We start from the raw sequence: 20,099 nt of genomic DNA, 5'->3' as shown, positions 1-20,099 counted from the left end.
AAGAGAAAAAAAAAAAAAAAAAAAAAAAAAAAAAAAAGAAGGCTTTGTGCAGAGGGAAATTGTGAATCCAATTGGGGGAGGGGATTTGGAAAATTATTAATTCTGTGCTTTTTTGTTATTAGCATGTTATTGACTTTTATATTCCCTTTTTTGTTTTTTGTTTTTCTATTTGGCTTTGAAGTCTTTTAGTAATGTGGAGATTTATAAAGAACAAGGGCAATTGACTCCTAGCATCCCATATTTGCACCTTGCATGGCGAGGGCTACTCGGTGGGTCAAGGCTCGATATTGAGAGGGCGGCTGGTAACTAAACGTAGGACTTGTCTTGTCGTTGATATCGGTTCCTATAAGTGAAGGAAATCTCGATTGAAACTAATTTGATGTCTGGTTGTTTGGTAATTAGGGGGCGACCGTGATGAAAGCCAGTCGTTAAATAAATAAAAAATGGAAGTTAGAGTTTCATGTTCCTGCCTCCTCGTTTGTCTCTTTTTCCAATTGCTATCTCGATTAGTTTATAAGATTGAATGACTAATTTGTCTTTGGATTCTCTATTCGATTGTTCGTTAAGAATGTTGAGTGGGGCTGTGTAAATTTGCTGCAGGCTACTTCTCTCGAGTTGTAAAGCCTGCACTGAGGGGAGAAAAGCCTCGACTTTCTTAACTATTAGTAAAATGCTAACTCCGAGAATATTCCATTCCATTCATTGTAAGCTTAAGAATGCAATGTGCCTTGAAAGTCAGAGTATCAAGGAATATTCCATCCATGGTAAGCCTAAGAATGCAATTTGACATCTCGAAAATCAAGTATCAATGCAATTTAATAGCCAGGGTGGTTTAAAATTGTAGTTTATTGATGTCATAATTCTCTAATAAGTTTATATTTAATGTATCAATTAATTAAAAAAAATGATATTTGTCGTTAATTATATCAATACAAAATGTTTTTCAAAGTTTAATACTAAAAATATATTAAAATATAAAATATCGCTCATTTTTAGCACAAATTCCGAGTATTAAGTGACCGATACTTTCAAAGTGGCCAGCCGAGATTGTTGTTGTGAGCCCAAAGCAGCCTGCATAGCCGATTTTTGGACCAGGAATTTGGGCCTCCGTCCGATTATTGGGCCAAGTATTTGGGCCTTTTTAAATAATAATTTCGGCCCACACTAGATACGTTCTTCCTCTGCAGCAAGAGAGGGAGGAGAAGAGAGCGGGTTCTGTTGAGGTTTCCGTGACAGCACATTTGGTTCAAAATTTTCAGCAATCTTCCGAACTAAGAACTGCTGAAACAAAAATGGAGGTTCCAAAGGATCAAATCTCCACTCTTCTCGACCTAGGGCTCTACAGTTCAGCTCACATGCTGGTAAGCTTTCGTTTCTCTCATCGCTTTCTCTTCAGTTATATTCACTCACTCTTAACACATGAACAAGCAAATTCACCTTCTTCAAATTCGGATTCGAGATCGGACTAAATCTTTTCGGTGATTTTTCTTATATTGTTCAGGGTTGCTTTCTTGTTTCATCGCCTGCTGCTAATGTTGAATCCAGTCCTCACCTCAAGTCTGAGAGCTTGGTTTGTAGTTCTGAATTCATTTACTGCTATTGTACTGTTTTCATAAGATTTTGTTCATCTTTTATCGCATCGTTTTTTGCAAGAAATTTCTGCACTCTAATCCATCTTGTAGTTGGACCTTTTTTTACTCTGTTTCTTCGTTGCTAGGTGCTTCTTGGGGATGCATTATTTCGAGAAAGGGAGTATCGAAGAGCAATTGTAAGTCTCTGAGTTGATTAGATGCTGCTTACTCCAGGATTAGTTTTATGCTAAATTATCTTCAATAATATTAGGGGTGTAACTTTCTTGTATAACTTGACAGCATACTTACAAGCAAGCCCTGCAATACTATAAGATTATTCCTAAACAAAATTCAGCTACTATTAGAAGTTCTTTGCAGTCAAACAGGTCCTCTTCTCCAAACTCATTTAATGTATCGGCCGTTAATGAAAATGAGGTAGAACGAAACTGTTTCCTAATATATTGCTCAGTTCTTTATATTCACTTATTATGTATATTTTGTTTATTTTCCCTTCATCAGCTTATTTGCTGCAAAATTGTTCTTTTTAGTCTTTTAGGTGATTTCTTTTCCCTTCATGATTCATATTATGCCTTCATATCGTTATTGCGACAGGTGAAGTTTAAAATTGCGTCGTGTTATTGTGCATTAAGTGACAACAGAGCTGCCCTTGTAGAGGTCTATCTCTCTCTCTCACACACGCGCTCGTGCACAGATATTCTACTTGATGTTAAACTTCTGTCAGTTATACCTTGCAGATGGAGGGAATTCCAAGTAAAGCAAGAAATTTACAAATGAATCTTTTGATGGGAAAGCTTTATAGATTTGCGAGGCATAACCGTGCTGCTATTGCATGTTACAAGGAGTGCTTAAGGTTAGTTAGTGAAAGCAATTGTGCTGTCCGTTGCTCATATGTACATGGACACTTGGTTTTCAATTCTTACCTTACATGTATTAACTGTTTTACGGATCCTGCACCATTGACAATTAAACTTGTGACTGCAGACATAACAACTTCGCTGACTGTTATTTTTTCAGCTTACTTATTATGTGGTTGTTGACTAAAATTATTATCCTTTCTCCCTCCCATAACTATAATTCAGATTCACGCTCTAATACTTGTTTTTTTTTATTTCTTTTTTTACAGAAATTGTCCTTTTGTGTTTGAAGCTATTATAGCTTTAGCAGAACTTGGCGCTACTGCCAAAGACATCATTTCGTTGTTTCCTCAGGTTGGTTTTCGAATGTATTGATAGAAAGCACTAATTGAATGTAGGGATACGTAATTTTTAATTTGTAGTTATATCTTTATTCAAAATTTCAGTAGTATAAGTTTTTCAATGTCATATGATATTCCTGTAATTCTATTAGCATGCGAGTTCTACAGTTAGGTTTCAGAAGCTGCTGACCACTATGCTTACAATAGGTTTTACGAGATGTCAAACCTGGCAGTCCCGTCTTTTGGTTTTGAGTCTCTTATCGTCTTTCTTCTTTTTTAATCCTTGTATTGACTTCTATTACCATATTCAGTGTCCACAGAGATTCTTATGCTGTCTCCAAAATATTAGATTTCTCAGTTTATCAGTTAGCATGAAGATCATTTGCATCTATGCTGGTTTTGTTTTATGGTAATTTTTGTTTGTAGAAAATTTAACATCATTTTACAATACTCTCCTTCTGGTTTCTTTTGAATTTTATTTCAGACATCAAACAGAAGTGGCAAAACTCCTTTTGATCACTTTGACTCAAATCGCTGGCTGCCAGTAAGTGTTGGAAGAGATAAGCAGCTAACAAGCTTCCACTTTTCATACTTTACGATTTGGTTTAATTGTGAAATGACGAGCCCTTTCTCATTTGCTTAATTATAGATAGCTGTTTCCTTTTTTTTTTTTTGAGTTATACACGGGGTGTCAGGATTTAAATCACCAACCTTGAGGGATGATGCAGATACCTTTACTACTGATCTATGCTCATGTTGCCTTATCAAATAGCTTTGATGTTAGTAGGCTTTTAAGCTGCACATGTATTTGAGTTTTGAAACAAACTTCCATTCAACAAAGAGAAGGATGAAGTGTCCAATTATTACTACCCATTGTTTGCCAGCCAAGAATAGGGCAATGGGATTCACATTAATTGATATAACATGCTTCCAAACTCGAAACCTGGTGTATTCTATGCTTGTTATTTTACCAGTCATTTTAAAGAAATGTAATGGATAAGTACTGCCTAGTATTTGATCACGGGCAATTTCCGAATGAGTAGTTGGTTGTTTAAATAGTCGTCAACCAAGTATTTGTATTTGCTCTGATTTTGCATGCACCAACAAATTGTGCGATCTTCTGTAGATCATGGGCAAGTTCAGAATTAGTTTAAATTGTTTTACATGTCTTTATTTTCCCGTTATATTTTAAAAATTCATTAGTGTTTTCTTATTATTATTTTTTAAAAAAAGTGCTTATGTTGTTTTGAAATTATCTGCAGCGCTATGTTGAGGCCCAGTGCTGCATCGCGTCAAATGATTACAAAGGTAAAATACTGTCTTCCTGTTCGAACTATCAAAGCTATGCATAGTTTATGTCACTTTATCCTGTAAGCACTTGATAATATTCATCCTCCTCTTATGCAAATGATATAAAATTTGGTTCATATGAGTTCAGACATCAGCTAGCTTTCTCATTTCTCTCTATATTTATTTATTATTACTTTTTTAAATAACCTTTGCAGGTGGTTTGGAGCTGTTTTTGGATTTATTGCAACGTTTTCCCAATAATATTCACCTGTTACTTGAAATTGCAAAGGTGGGTTCTTGTGATAACAAATCTAAGATTATGAATGTTTAATCTTGGGCAACCCTTTCTCCTCAAGCATATTTGTGGCTCCTAGTGAAACGGAATGTTGAAACTGGATGAAGTTTCTCACTTCTCTCTGTATTCAAGTGGAGCTCGCTTATGTTGCTTGTAGCTGAGGGAGAAGAATATCCATAATTGTTTTGGCAGTGGGCATTACATCACCTTTATGTGTGTGCTCTCTTTCAAGTTTTCTCCTATCTGTTTTGCTGTATGATGCCCCTTCATGACAATAATATGTTTTTGCAAAAATACTTCCTGTTTTCCTCTTTTCACTCATTGAATGTTCAATATGCTTTTTGGTTAAATTATAAGTTCAGAGATCAAATTGATCAAATTGATACAAATTTGAAGGACTAAGTTTGTAATTAAGTACATACTTTATTTGATGATATTGAATGTTCTGTAAGCATAAAAAAGAAACTCTTTGGACCTTTCCTCCTCACTAACATGTTGACAACTCTGTGTCCAGGTTGAAGCCATCATGGGAAAAAACGACGAGGCTATCATGAATTTTGAAAAGGTAACGTGAAACGGCAGCATAATTATGATAATGATCTACTTTATCCCCCAGTGACATTTAATTTAATGTTATTACAGGCACGATCAATTGATCCATATCTTGTAACATATATGGATGAATATGCAATGCTTCTGAAGATGAAGTCTGATTATTCAATGCTAAACAAGTTAGTCTATGACTTGTTAAATATTGATTCTACAAGACCAGAAGTTTTTGTGACTTTGTCTGTATTGTGGGAAACAAAAGATGAGAGGGGAGCCCTGTCTTATGCTGAGAAGGTTTGTTATCAAAACTGAGCTTTGGGATTTATTTTCTTTTCTATATGTTCTAACATTCATACTGCTAATAATCAGAGCATCCGAATTGATGAAAGGCATATAACAGGTTTCATCATGAAGGTACTTATTAAATATACGTTTGCAAAGAGACCTGAATAGAATGACCACCAGAATATCAATCACCTCAAATTTCTTGTTTCTACTTTCAGGGAAACCTGTTATTAGCATTGAAGCAGCCAGATGCAGCCGTTAGTGCATTCAGGAATGCGCAAGAATTGAGACCCGATATTCGTTCATATCAAGGTGTAACTTTTAAGCGGAAAATTTTATACAATTATCATACCGCTCTCAATGTTACCTTCATTTTATTTTGGTTTTTGTGTATTCGTGAATGCAATCAAACTGTCAATAAATGTATTTCGTTGCCTAAAATGCTCAACTTCCAAATGGTTGTGAATTCACTTTTGGTTGCAGGCTTGGTCCATTCTCATCTAGCTCTGTCTAAAATAAAAGAGGCATTATATGCTGCTCGGGAGGCAATGAAAGCGATGCCTCAATCTGCAAAGGCTCTAAAATTAGTTGGAGATGTACATGCTAGTAACTCAGGTGGTAGAGAGAAGGTACATGACTTAAAGATTTGTTTTGTAGTAATTCAGACTTTGAGACTGCTATTAGCAAATATATTTCATATGTGGATCTGGCATGGAATTTTTGATAGGCCAAGAAGTTTTATGAGTCAGCCCTTAGGCTGGAACCTGGTTACCTCGGGTCGGCATTAGCTTTGGCAGAGCTCCATGTAATTGAAGGTCGAAACAGAGATGCTGTATCCTTACTGGAGAGGTACCTTAAGGACTGGGCTGATGATTCTCTTCACGTAAAACTAGCTCAAGTGTTTGCAGCCACAAATATGCTGCAAGATGCTTTATCTCACTATCAAGCTGCATTAAGGTGAAACGTTATGCACGATGCTTTCTGTTTGCTCGCCCCCGCCCCATTCTACTGGCAATCTCCTGTTTTAAGAGTGGAAAATCATACCCATTAACCGAAACTTTCTACATTAGACACACGATTATGTATGACTAATAACCTCGCTAAACGCCGTTGTCTCACCCTATAACAGCCCAAACCCACCGCTAGCAGATATTGTCCTCTTTGAGCTTTCCCTCAAGGTTTTTAAAACACATCTGCTAGGGAGAGGTTTCCACACCCTTATAAAGAATGTGTTTCGTTCTCCTCCCCGACCGATGTGGGATCTCACACACCCATAGTTGGGCCGTCTCGCCAACTAGCATTATTCTATCACATTCCCTCTTCCCTTGCACGCTTGATAATCCTTGTGTGTTAAAAAAGTAGTTCCTCAAGAATCCAATGAACCGTAACAAATACTTGGGATCTCTTATGATACATAAGACTTAGTTCTCAAACAGTCTAGCTTCTGCAAGTTCAACCCAACACTATTCTGTTATGTCCTTTTCTAGTTTTATTAACTTTTCTCGTGTATTTTTCTTCAGCTTTCTTGCTTCTGGAGTGGTATTTTCTGACCATTGCCTTTTTTCATGTCATATTTATTTGGTTTATTAATCATGTACAGGATGAATCCCCAGAACGAAGCTGCCAAGAAAGGTCTTGAGCGCTTAGAAAAACAAATGAAGGTTTGCTTTTATTTATCAATGAAGGTCTAGAACGCGTAGAAAAACACAGCTTAAAAATTTGAGGATATATACAAGTTCTAAACGCTTTCAATTTTTTATTTTATTATTTTTTTGATAAGAGACATTTTCATTGATGATTGAAAGCAAGAAGTTGTACCTCGCTTCGCTTCGTTCATGCATAGTCTAGTCCTGGAAAGGGCCCTGCACATTATTTTCCTTTAGGGGAAAAAGGCATTAGAACATGAACAGCTCATTGAAATGCATTTCCTTTGAAACACATCAATATTGCAGGGAGTGGATCCTGATGCACCTGAAGACGACGAAGACAATGAGGTCGATGATGCCGACGGAGACCAAGAAGAAACCGAACTCTTATGAGTAACAATTCAATCCACGATGTTTACATTTGCAAGTAATGGTTTAGACAACGACCCTCTGATGATGAAGAGTAAATAGTAACTTGTACACGTGCGGATGAATCATTTGAAAGAACTGCAACATGATTTCACAACCATTCATGCAAATCTCTCCCAATCACTCATACAGTTTCACATTGTCGAGATCAACCGAACAAAAGTTGGCGAAATCATAGCCACTGCATTCCGATTGAGTAGCTGCATACGAGGTACTTCGATACTATGATGATTTCATGACTATGAAAACTGTAATCTGTATGTATTTTCGTAGCAAACGAAGAGCAGTCTTTTGTGTAACTTATGTACACAAGATCATTGATTATATTCAGGTAGAAGCCTATGTATTCTTCTGTGTATTTCTGAATTAGCTACTCAGTTTTACATTATTAATGAACTTTCAAATATTTCTTTGCAGATGGAAGATTTGGGTTAGTTTTTATACTTCATGAACTTTATTACTAGATAAACCAAAACATTACATTACATCAGATTACATTGAAGTCACCAAAAAAGGACTTACATAAGGACTTTTCAAGTAAACTCTCTGAGCTTAGGTATGTCAGAAGTTATAGTTAGAGGGGGCGGGGTGGGGGAAAGCAAAGTTTAAACCCATAAAGCACCAGCCCTCCTAAGCATTGGGATCAAGTTCCTCTTAAGGTGAAGGCTCATGACTTCATTAGCGCCGCCAACGAGTTCACCACCAATGAACACGGCTGGCACGGCGGGGTTGCAGCCAATGCAGAGGAGGGCTTGCTCAATTTCTTTGCCTCTGGGAAGCTCATCGAGCTCGTAGACGGTCGGGTTAACTCCGAAATCACACAAGAGTGTCTTGATAGAATGGCTCATACAGCAAGTGTTCTTGCTGAACACAACCACTGGCCTGTCTGAAACCAACTTGTTGACAGTCTCCATTAATGAGAGCTTAGAAGTGAATGGCAAGCAAAGCAGAAGCACAGAAAGGGGAATGGTTGGGATTGAAGTGAGGAATGAAGGCTCCAAAAGGGGATATTTATACAGCCATTTTGTTAGGAGAGAGAGGGAGAGAAACAGAGAATGTTCGTTTGGTAGAGATATTTGAAGGAGCTGGAAACTTCCAAGCCACTCTTTTGAATGGGATATTGCAAAAATTTTGCACAGCTTCGAATCTTTGCATATATATATATATATATATATATATATATATATATATTATATTATATTATGTGAAAAAACAAACAGAGACGTGTCCTTTGTACGGTTTCCACATACAAACTCTCCACAACATAGAGAGCTTCCAAATTCCTTTTACAATCAGATCACATTTCCTTTTTCTCCGATCTTTTCACCGTCCAATTCCTTTTATTCTCTCTCTCTCTCTATATATTTATTTATTTAAAGAGGATTTTCTTTTTTCTTAATCTTATATCTAAATAAAAAATGTTAAATCATTGAAAATTTAGTATTTGAATATTAAAAACATCTAAAAAGTCTCTGAACTTTCAATTATGTCTAATAAAAAAAATGAAGGAATTTTATAAATAACATTGAAATTTATATCGATCCTACTTCCGTGTTTTAAAAAAAGCTTGAGGGGGGACATTCGAAAGAGGATAGAGAAAAAAGTTGCTACCAAGTAAGCTTAGACTAAGCTAAACACAAAAATAATAATATTTGCTATCAGTGAGCTTACGCTACACTAAACTTTCCAAAAGTTGAATAGGTCAAAGATTTATTAGACAAAAACTTGAAATTCAAAAATTTATACTTTAAAGTTTATAAATTTTCAATATATATAATTAAAGAGGATTTTCTTTTTTCTTAATCTATCTAAATTAATTATTAAAAAATTTAATATTTGAATATTAAAAAAGTCTAAAAAATCTCTAAACTTTCGATTTACCTCTAATAAAAAAAAGAAAATTAAGAGTCTATAAATGAAATTGAAATGTTTAGTAACAACCTAACTTTTCAATTTTATGTTAGGTAGGAAAATGAATTTTAAAAGGTTAGAATAGGTAAAAGATTTATTAGACAAAAACTACAAACGTTGAACTACGGGTAATAGATATTTTAACGCCTAATAACTACTTTCCAAAGTTTGTGTACAAGAAAGATAACTGCTTAAGTTAGGGACCAAACTTACCATTTAACCCATAATAATACAGTGCATAAGCCAATTTGAATGTAAATACTCAACTCAATTGTTCAAGGTATTATTATAAGCTCAACTAAGCGATGTATAAATTTGATGACGATAGCTCTGTTTCTAATTTGATTAGTTGTTCTTACTCAAAAAAAATGACTCGGGTTTATGAGAAAAACTTATTCTTATTAAAAAAAATGACTCGGGTTTGTTCCTTTTTTCTTTAATATATATATTCTTTAGAATGAAATCCAGCTTTATTAGATTTGAGAATTCCCTTCCTAGGTTTAGGATTTGGATTTGCCAAATTAAACATCCACACCCAAAATAATAATAATATAATAATAATTATTATTAAAAACAATTATTTATTTATTTTAAAAAATAAATAACAATATTTATATAGAGAGAGGATTTTGGTGGTGTAGCTATCTTGGAGGCATCTATTGAGCTGGAGAAAGTATTTGGATTTATCCATATGAAAAATATGCGTTTTTATTTTTATTTTTATTTTTTTGGATTCGCATCCAAATCAAAAACAAAGAAATTGAAGAACAAGCTCCTGCTTCCTTTTTCTTTCTTTCTTTTGCCCCATCAGAATTCTCCAGACCCTTCAATTCCTAACCATTCTTACAAATTTCCCTAAATTTTTACTCCAAGTTTTTAATAATTTTTCTCGCTCTTATCAAAATGTTCGAAGTTTAAATTTTTATACTATAATTTTTCGATTATATCAACGTTTCTTTAGTATATATATATAAATTAATTTTTCCGTTTATCGAATAACATAATTTTTAATTTTAGGATTCTATTTATTTATCAGCCTCATTTACAATATAACCTTTAATTTTAAAGTTTTATTTTTATATATATATATTATAAATAAAGTTTTTGCTTATTAATCAGACGAATCTTGTATTGTGCATGAACATAAACGTGTACATATATGTATATATATTTATTGTGTATGAACGTGTACACGCGTGTGTGTATATATATAGATTAGGTTTTTGGATTTTCGAACCATATAACTTTTAGTTGGGTTTTAGTAATATCTTAATTAATGTTTCCGTTTCTTTGAAAAATATAATTTTTAGTTTCAAAGTGTTTGTTAATATCTTAATTATTATTTCCGTTTCTTAAAAAAATATAATTTTTAGTTTTAAGGTTTTGTTGATATTTTAACGGGTGTTTCCGTTCACTTCAAGAATATATCTTTTAGTTTTAGGGTTTTGTTTCAGTCCATTTAAAAAAATATAATTTTTAGATTTTAGGGTTCTATTCATCCTTCGTGTACCTAATTCTTCGGACGTTTTTCTTACCTTTTTTAAATAATAAGGTAGGTTTAGGTTGGTTATTGAAACGAAACTCGATCTCTAGAGATTTAGTCAAGAAAAAGTAGAATTTATCTTTTTGGAATTAAAGAAAGGAAAATGAAGGAGAAGTGAGGTAAGTCCTAAGTCTCTCATTTCGCTTTCAAATCTCTTATATGTTCAATGAGAGAGAGAGAGTGAAAGACAAACCATAAAAAGTAGCCGTACATGAAAAAGAAAAAAAAAAAAAGCAGAGAATTGAAGCTGTGAAAGATTCTGTAATATTTATTTTATTTATTTTGAGGTTCCCAACATTATCTCAATTTTTTTTTCTTTTTTAAATAAATATTTTCTCATTTATATCTTTTTTTTTTTTAATAATTTAATCCCTCTACTATTAGTAATTTTAATATTAAATTTTTATTAAAAATTGTCATTAATGAATTCAAATTTATTGTAACTTAAAAATAATAATTACAAATTTAATTTCATTTTCAGCCCACATTTTATTTTAATTTTATTATTGAGTATATATTTTCCTTTGTTCATTTTTATTTAACTTTAATATTTTATAAAAATTTAAATTTCAAAGCAAAAGGAATGTGTTATGAATCTAGACCTAATTTATAAATTTTTTTTTCCTAATTTGTAAAAATTTTGGACCAAGTTTATTATGAGTCTCAATAATTTAGTTAAATTATAAATTTAGTCCTTTAATTTTTCAAATTTGTATTCAACGTATTTTTTAAAAAATGTTTCATTTTAATAAATCTTTAAATTTTTAGTATTTTAGTAATATTTAATATTTTGTTTATTAATTTCATTGATTTTAGATTTATTTAGTATTTTTAAAATTTTATATAATTATCAAAATTTATGGACTTATTTTATTTATTTATATATATATATATATATATATATATATATATATATATTATTTTTTAAAACGAACTAATGAATATAAAATAAATAGTCAATCATTCGGTTTAAATGTGACATATGATTAATTATTTGATTTTCAACTGAAAGAGTTCGGGACATCTTCGAGTATTCATAGTTCAAGAGGGACCCGACAACAGGAGGGAGCTGGTTACTTGAAAAGAACTAGGCCCGAAAAATACACTTAATTTTGTTAATAATTTCACCAAAAACCACATGTTGTAATATAACCTAATGTTTTTTAAAAGGAAAAATATATTATTGTTAAGGATAGGTTGATGATATCAATATATCATACAAATATAGTCTTAAATAAAAACTATATAATAAAATGGCATCCTTTGAAAGGCTTCTTCACTTTTATTTTTTTATTTTATTTTATTTTATTTTATTTTATTTATTTATTTACCTTTTGGAATCTCTTATAAGTGGGTGATCGTCAATTTAAATTTATAGTTGGGGAATATTTTTTTGAGTATTTTATTTAATTTTTAAAATATAAAAAATAAAATAGAGTGGCTCAAGACTTAGGCCAAGAGCCATTTTTTTTGGGAAAGGGTTGCTTTTGAGTTCCATACTTCTTATACGCCTCCCCCGTTAAAAGGGTAACCTACTTTTCATGCATGCATATAGCTAGGAGTATACTCGAGATAGAATTAGGTCCCGAATTTAGAAAATTTTGCTTTTATAGTGAGATCGAGATTTGAACGTTTGGACCTTTAGAAAGAGTTGTTATAGTTGTCTCGACAATTAAGTTACGAGCTAAACTTTCATTTTTTCCGTTTGATTTGGGGTTCAAAACTCTCTTTATGTCAGCAAAACTACAATTGAACCAAACCATTTATTTCTGATAGGGTTCTACCACAGATCACACCATGACTACATCTTTCGAGCTTCATGACTTCCTTGTTCGGTACCTGAAGATTTCATCGAATGACTAAGTCAGGGACATGTGTATGAATTCGAGTTTACAATTATTAGAGACAACAAGTAACGACCCTTCATGTCTTTTTAGGGATTAGTCGTATTCATTAAAAATAGTTATCATCGCTTATATACTCGTGATATTCTTCTTATCTAGCTAATCTAGAATTTCGCTAGCATTCTCGACCTAATAAATAATAAATGATAAATAAATATTTTTTTTAATTAAAAAACAAAAAGCAAAATTGAAACCCTAAAATATTTTTTCATTTTATTAAAAAAAAAAACCGTCTCATCAAAAAAGGAATGTAAAATATGCAAGGTCTGGGATCGTATATTATTTATTTATTTATTATTAATTTTTAATCAGTAGAAAATTAAAATAATTATATAATTCTTTATAATATTTTATGCTTTCACATTTCAAAAACCACAATTTTACACTAATCTCATTCCAATTAATATTTATTTATTTATTTATTTATTACCATTTCTTATTGAGAAAAACCCATCATTTAACATTATAAATAAAAATAATAATAAAAAAGAAATTCATACTTCTTAGATAACAATACGACACCTAAACTCGAAGTCACGGTTAGATTTGATTGGGTCTAATCCTATCCGACTCAACCCAAAAACTTCAAATGACTGACGTATTTTAAACAGTAGATCAGGGAGAGGGAGAGTCGTGTCTATTCTCTCTCCTAGCACAAATTGAAACAACGAAACGAAAGACAAAAAATATGTACAACTTTCAAGAGACGAGATGACTTTCGAGTAGTACAATATCATTAAATTATAATATATTTTAAATTAATTTCTATTTTATTGGAAGGCATCAAAATTCATTATATAATGGACATCTTCTAATCCATATCAATTAACTAATATATCTTTGCAAGGATATTACAAAAATTTCTTTATTTTTTATGCTATTATTTTTATAAATAATTTCCAAATAATCAAAATTAATAAGTTCACAAAATTGAGATAAATAAATAAATAAAGGATGTGTGTGTTTTTTTTCCCCAAAAATAATTTCCTCTAATTTTAATTTATTTGTAATATTAAAAAAAGGGGACTTTAAAAGATTTTATTCTTAATAATAATTTCCTTTATTTATTATTGATCAGTTTTGGGTGGCCGTTGATTTGTCACAATCTGATAATCCCACCAAATGATATTCGATGCAAAATTTTGACATTCTTTGCTATTATATGATCTTCTTTTTAATTCCTATATTCTATAGCCAAATATGTTTGTATCATACTATACTATAAATTGATTATTCGAAATTATCGTTACTCGATTTGCCGCATAATATCTTTATCATAATATATATATAATAAAGTTAATTTTAACGTATTTTAGCAGTTAAAATATTTATTATTTTCTTTGAATTATTGTAGGTTTCTCGAGGTTCTAGGTTATCCAAATTCTATTACTATTTGTGAGATCTTGCATCGATTGGAGAGGGGAACGAAACATTTCTTATAAGGGTGGTAAACACATTTTAAAACCTTGAGTGGAAGTCTAGAAGAGAAAGCCGAAAGAGGACAATATTCGCTAGCGGTGGATTGGGAGATCCCATATCAGTTGGAGAGAAAAACTAAGTATATTTCTCTTTTGGTCCCAGAAATTTTGAGTATCCTTACGTTTTAAGACGTTAAATTCTTTACTCTCGAGTTTTAATTTTAGTTTTTGTTGGGTCTTAAATTTCTGAATTTTACAATTTTACCCCTAGTAATATGAAATTAAACTAAATTGTCAGGTCCAATTATAAAGATGAGAGCCAAAAAGCTACCTCGAGCTTTAATCACTTATATTTGAGTAATGGTAGCTCGTCAAAAGGAAGTTCTAGAAGATGTTGTGATGATCAAATTCTTATACCTCTGATTTTAATTTTTGCAAATTATTGTGTTTTAGAACTTGAATGCTCGAGTCATTCAAATAGTGTTGATCAAACTTTTTGTGGAGTTATTCAAATCACGTGTTTTTTTTTTTTTTGTTTTTGATATTGATCGTCAAGATAATCCGTTCCAAAACTTTCTCTTTCATATCGATCTTAAAATTTTTGTATAATTTATATCTAAAAGTTTTATTTTTTCGAACAAAGTTGTTGGATCAAATTTTTTCACTCACGCTCGATTTTTAGTCTTTTGTATTGATTTGTATTTATTAATTTATGATAATTAATTCATTTTCTTAAATAATTTTTTGTTAATTTTTTAGTCACTATAAAAAATTAATTTAAGTTTATATACCATAATTATTTTAAATCATTGGAAATAAATGCAAAACTAATATATATATATATATATATAATTTTTGAAATTTAGGGATTAAATGGAAACTATCTCAAAATTCAATTGTAAAAATTTTGAAACTTAGGAATATATGAAAAATATAATAAAATAAAATATTATTTTAGCTCTCTATGTAAATGGGTTCATAACAAGGGTATGGGTGCAAATATCTCAATAAAAAATCTTCAATTTTCTCAATTATATCCCATAATTAATTCTAGTTTTTTTTTATAATTATTTTATTTTACTTTACATAATGCAACTTTTAGCTCTGATGAGAGGCAGCAAAGAAAGCTATAGTGATCTTTAACGAGTATATGTTGCATGTGTCACGCAATCAGAAGGCACCCAAAGATTCCCGAGCTCGATCATAAGTCGAGAGGGAAAGAAATGGAGTCGACTCTCCCGAAGACGTTGGGTTGTATCCCGTCGTGTCAAAATATTTTATTTATGTTTTTGGATTTTATATCATGCAAAATTATCGAAATATTTTACAATAAATGTTCGTGAGTTGGGTTGAGTCACTCCAATTGACACATTTTTTTTTAGATCTAATCCAATTAAATATTTTTTAAATAACCAATTCAATCCAAACCAATCATATATTTTATTTTTGTTTTAATAAAAATAAAATGTTTATTTATTTTCAAACATTTAATTAACTTTTGTAATTCAATATAATATAAATTTTTAAAACATATTCTCTAAATAATTAAAAATTAAATTTAAAAGTGGTTGATAAATAAATAAATAAATAAATAATTATATGGACTAAATTCATAAAATTTTCATTTAAACTTAATTCAACTAGTGATCGAATTTACCTTTTATTTATGTATAGAATGACAAATTAAGTAATAAATAAACAAAAAAAGAAAAGAAAATCTAAAGAGAATATAATTTTGTGAAAGATTAGAAGTATTGATACTATATTTAGCCACAATTGGCATGACAAAAGAAAAGACACATTACTATATTTGGTGCACTTATATATTCCTCTTTAATATTCGCTCCTTTTTAAGGTATTATAATTAAAATAATTTCTTAAGATATTATAATTAAAATGATTATGAGTTCACTATTTCAACTTTCCAAGTTTCTTTGAAAAATATATTTTTTTAAAGGCTTAAAATTTCAAAATTTTCAAAAATTTCAAACTCCGACCTTGATAAAATAATAATATAGATAGTTTACTATTTCAACTTTCCAATCTAAGTGTACCGGGACGAGTGTCTTGGACGACTTCCTTTGAAATGGGTTTTTCAAGAACAGTAGTGGGCGGCACGGGTGTGTCGGTATTGCGCCTCAACCCGCGTGTTGGAGGTTACTTCATACACCTACTATTTGGCACGGTATCTGTAAATGACATGGCAGACACGAAAGAGCCAATGCCTCGATAGAACCGGATGGATGGATGTTCAGAACGTCCCGATGAGATGAGTGACATGCGGGCCTGTTCTCGATGGCATGACCGAGCAAGTTGTGATGGCCGATGACACCCCAAGACTCGAGATGGCGTCAAGACATATGGGCCATGTCGATGAAGATTGAGATGACGAGAAGAGACACAACGTTGTATTGAGAGACCTTGACCCTGAGCAGAGAGGCAAGGTCGAACGGAATGACTTGGCCTAGTGTAGAGGCAAGTCGAATGTGTCGCAGACGATTGAACATACATGTGCAGGCGGCATGTGTGGTCGAACAAGCTTGGATTCAACACAAACAATGTTCGATTGGCGAAGATAAACTTCGTCTAAGGTCCGACGAACCCACAAAGCTAGGGCGTAAAGATATGCCTACATAAATATTCCTTGTTTTCATTATTTTTTTTTTTCAACACAACCTCATTGTCCCTGAAAGAAGGGAATACTTGTTATGAACAACAATGATCCACATTAGAATGATATCGTCAACTTCTTTATTCGATACCTGAGGATTTTTCAAGATAAGGGTATAATTCTGATACCATGTTATGAACAACGACCTTTCATATTGGTATGATATTGTCCATTTTAAACACAAGTTTTCGAAGTTTTACTTTTGATTTCTTAAAAAAACCCTCATACCTATGGAGATAGTATTTCTCGCTCATATACCTATAATCTTCCCTTTAATTAGTCAATGTAGGACTTCAACAATCTTCAAACAGTATTCGTTCTTAATTCGAGCCTCATCAATAATAATATAGCACCAACTACACAAGCATGATTATGCAATAATCAGTTTTCAGCACAAATCCCAATCTAACCTCAGTAAAATTCACATATTTCAAGGAAGAAAATAACGTTTCATCGGGATTTCCAAGAAACTTTATAGCTCACAAGTCAGGGCAAAAACGACGAATTTCAGTGACTCAATCATAAAAATTTTGTAATTAAGGGTGTTTTGCTTCTAACAATTTTGTGTTGGGTAACATCTTGCACATCTTCCTAAAATGCATGTGAGTAAGGACAAAGTATGCTGGAAAAACTTGTGTTAATGTGTGGAATAGTCTTCACTCTAAGAAGCGAAGATCATGTTGCATGGGATGCACGAGAATGTCAAAGTCATCCAGTGTCGAATCTAGATTTTGAATCTCACCTATTGGTTGACTTGGACAACCTAAGTACTAATAATGAGTGTTCATTCATTTCCAAGCCATTCATACTTGAAACTAAAAATGCAAAATGTGATCATGCCTAAAGAACAAAGTTTCTATGAGATCCCACATCAGTTGTAGGAGAACGAGTGCCAATGAGGACGATGGACCCTAAAGGTTTCTATGAGATCCCACATCAGTTGTAGGAGAACGAGTGCCAATGAGGACGATGGACCCTAAAGGGGGTAGATTGTAAGATCTCACATCGGTTCGAAGGAGAACGAAACATTCTTTATAAGGGTGTGGAAACCTCTCCCTAACAAACACATTTTAAAAACGTTTCAACGAAACATTCATTGATTTGTTTCCCACGAAGAGTTGTAAAGTACATGTTGTTGAGTTTCTTAATTCCTCCAACGATTTGGAAATAACCCATAATGTTGATTAATGAGGACGATGGACCCTAAAGGGGGTAGATTGTGAGATCTCACATCGGTTCGAAGGAGAACGAAACATTCTTTATAAGGTTGTGAAAATCTCTCCCTAACAAACCCGTTTTAAAAACGTTTCAACGAAACATTCATTGATGTGTTTCCCACGAAGAGTTGTAAAGTACATGTTGTTGAGTTTCTTAATTCCTCCAACGATTTGGAAATAACCCATAGTGTTGATTATACCTCAGTAATACCAAACAAGTTTTTTCGACACAAAACATGCAAAGTCACAGACTACTCACAACACAAAAGAAACCGACTCACTAATAATCTCAAGAAATCGTTATGATGTGTAAGATTAGACAGAGCTGCAACCAACCACAGAGCATACTAAGAATTCAAAGAGATCAAACAACCTACACTACCATAGCTTTGATAGCAGATTGTGGAACACAATGGTTTGTGGGAAACACTCGCACTCTTTACTAACATCAATCGAGAAAGATTACAAAACACTCTGTAGAAACTACTACCATTCATGTTTTAGATTTCTTGATATTAGTAGTGAGTGAGTTTTTTTTGTGTCATGAGTAGTCCGTGACTCTACAAGTATTATGTCGAAAGAGTTTGTTTGTTATTACTGAAGTATAACCAACCCAATTTCCAAATTATTTGAGAAATAAAGAAACTCAACCACAAGTAGGACAACATGCATGATGTCCTATATTTACAAGAACAGGACCTTTGGGAGATCGTTGCCTAGAGTAAAACAAAGAAGGATTCTAATGGTACTTTGTACAAATGGAGAATCAAAGCAATGTTTGCCTTGACGACCACAATCGGAGAAGAAATTAAAGCATATTTGAGGTGACAAGACATCGAAAGTGTTAGACGAACACGATTCTCCACAATGGTATGATATTGTCCACTTTGAGCATAAGCTCTCATGGCTTTGCTTTGGGCTTCCCCAAAAGGTCTCATTCCAATGGAGTTAGTATTCCTCACTTATAAACTCATGATGATTCCCTAAATTAGTCGATGTGACTTTCATCATCCAACCAAAAGAAGCATGAAACACGTTCATGAAGCTGTTATAAGAAAAACTAAACGACTAAATTCATCAAAACCTAGTCCATCTAACCTTAGTAACAGGAAATTTAAAAATCAAATCCCTGCCGAGATCCGACTAAACTAACACAAATAAATTCCGTATGTTGTGGAAATCAATTCAAAATTTACCTCTTCCTAGCCATTTTCGACAGGCAATGTATCGTTACCTGAATCGTCGGCAGATTCATCCTCATCGGAGCCTGCCGAACAAGCGATCGCTTCGAGCTCCTCATTGATCTGCTCGCTTGTTGGTTCCTCTTCCTCCGACAATCTCGAACCATTGGACATGGCTTCATCGGAAGACGCCAGTCGCTTCAAGTGTTTTGCCATAGCTTTTTCTCGGACGCCGGGGAGTTTCAGAAAAGAGTCCGTGAAAGGGTAGTGACCCGACCTCTTGACAACATGAATGTTTTATGGCCCTTGGATTGAAATCAACGGAGATGTGCGGCTCCGAACGATTTATTACATGGTTCCATACTTTTCCCGCCAATAAAAAGTAACTGCGAGTTCCGGCGTATTTCTGGTTGGGCCTTTAATGGGCCTTCGAGTTGCATAACATGCCCGGCCAACCTAGCCTAGTAGTTGAAATTACGTAAATGGCCTCTACATACGTACCCTAATTTCTTTTTTTAAAAAAAAAAAATTTAACCCGTTTTCGATTTTTTCGACTAAAACTAATTAATGAATGTTTTAATGATAACAAACATATTCTTAATTATTTTTAAATATAATATTTTAGACTGTCATGATGCAGAATTTAAAATAACGATTTCAACACATTTTAAATTATTTACATTAAGTTAAAATTCCAAACTTAAAACATAGATGAGATTTAATTGAAAATACTTTATTTTTTTTTATATTTTTAAATATAATATTTTAAGAATGTGATGATAAGAATTTAAAATAACGATTTCAACACGTTAATTTTATTTAAATTGAAGTTAAAATTTCGAATTTAAAACATAAATGAGATTTAATTGAAAATACTTTATTGCTGGAATAATAACAATGATGGATTTTTTGAAATATTTATTTTTAAATATAAAATTTTGAGAGTTTGATGATAAGAAATTGAAATAATGAT

The 20,099-nt window shown here is 32.4% G+C and overlaps 2 protein-coding genes across 2 annotated transcripts; one reads left to right on the top strand and one right to left on the bottom strand.

Annotated features, from left to right (window-relative positions):
* The first annotated feature begins 1,201 nt into the window (after positions 1–1,201).
* On the top strand, positions 1,202–7,687 carry LOC111499046 (anaphase-promoting complex subunit 7-like). The gene is made up of 18 exons (XM_023150490.1): positions 1,202–1,361; positions 1,502–1,570; positions 1,718–1,768; positions 1,872–2,006; positions 2,184–2,246; positions 2,327–2,442; positions 2,716–2,800; positions 3,272–3,331; positions 4,050–4,095; positions 4,293–4,366; positions 4,887–4,937; positions 5,015–5,215; positions 5,291–5,335; positions 5,425–5,518; positions 5,690–5,835; positions 5,934–6,163; positions 6,807–6,867; positions 7,159–7,687. Exons 1-18 carry the CDS (start codon positions 1,293–1,295, stop codon positions 7,243–7,245), a joined length of 1,683 nt encoding a protein of 560 aa, XP_023006258.1. The 5' UTR covers positions 1,202–1,292; the 3' UTR covers positions 7,246–7,687.
* Positions 7,688–7,712: 25 nt separating this feature from the next.
* On the bottom strand, positions 7,713–8,297 carry LOC111499047 (monothiol glutaredoxin-S2-like). The gene has a single exon (XM_023150491.1). The coding sequence runs from the start codon at positions 8,193–8,195 to the stop codon at positions 7,887–7,889; it is 309 nt and encodes a 102-aa protein (XP_023006259.1). The 5' UTR covers positions 8,196–8,297; the 3' UTR covers positions 7,713–7,886.
* Positions 8,298–20,099: the final 11,802 nt, after the last annotated feature.

Source organism: Cucurbita maxima, unplaced genomic scaffold (genome assembly GCF_002738345.1).
Source record: "Cucurbita maxima cultivar Rimu unplaced genomic scaffold, Cmax_1.0 Cma_Scf00026, whole genome shotgun sequence".
In the NCBI taxonomy this organism is placed as follows: domain Eukaryota; kingdom Viridiplantae; phylum Streptophyta; class Magnoliopsida; order Cucurbitales; family Cucurbitaceae; genus Cucurbita; species Cucurbita maxima.
Note: the sequence above shows the minus strand (reverse complement) of the source record. Positions and strands in the feature narration are given on the sequence as shown.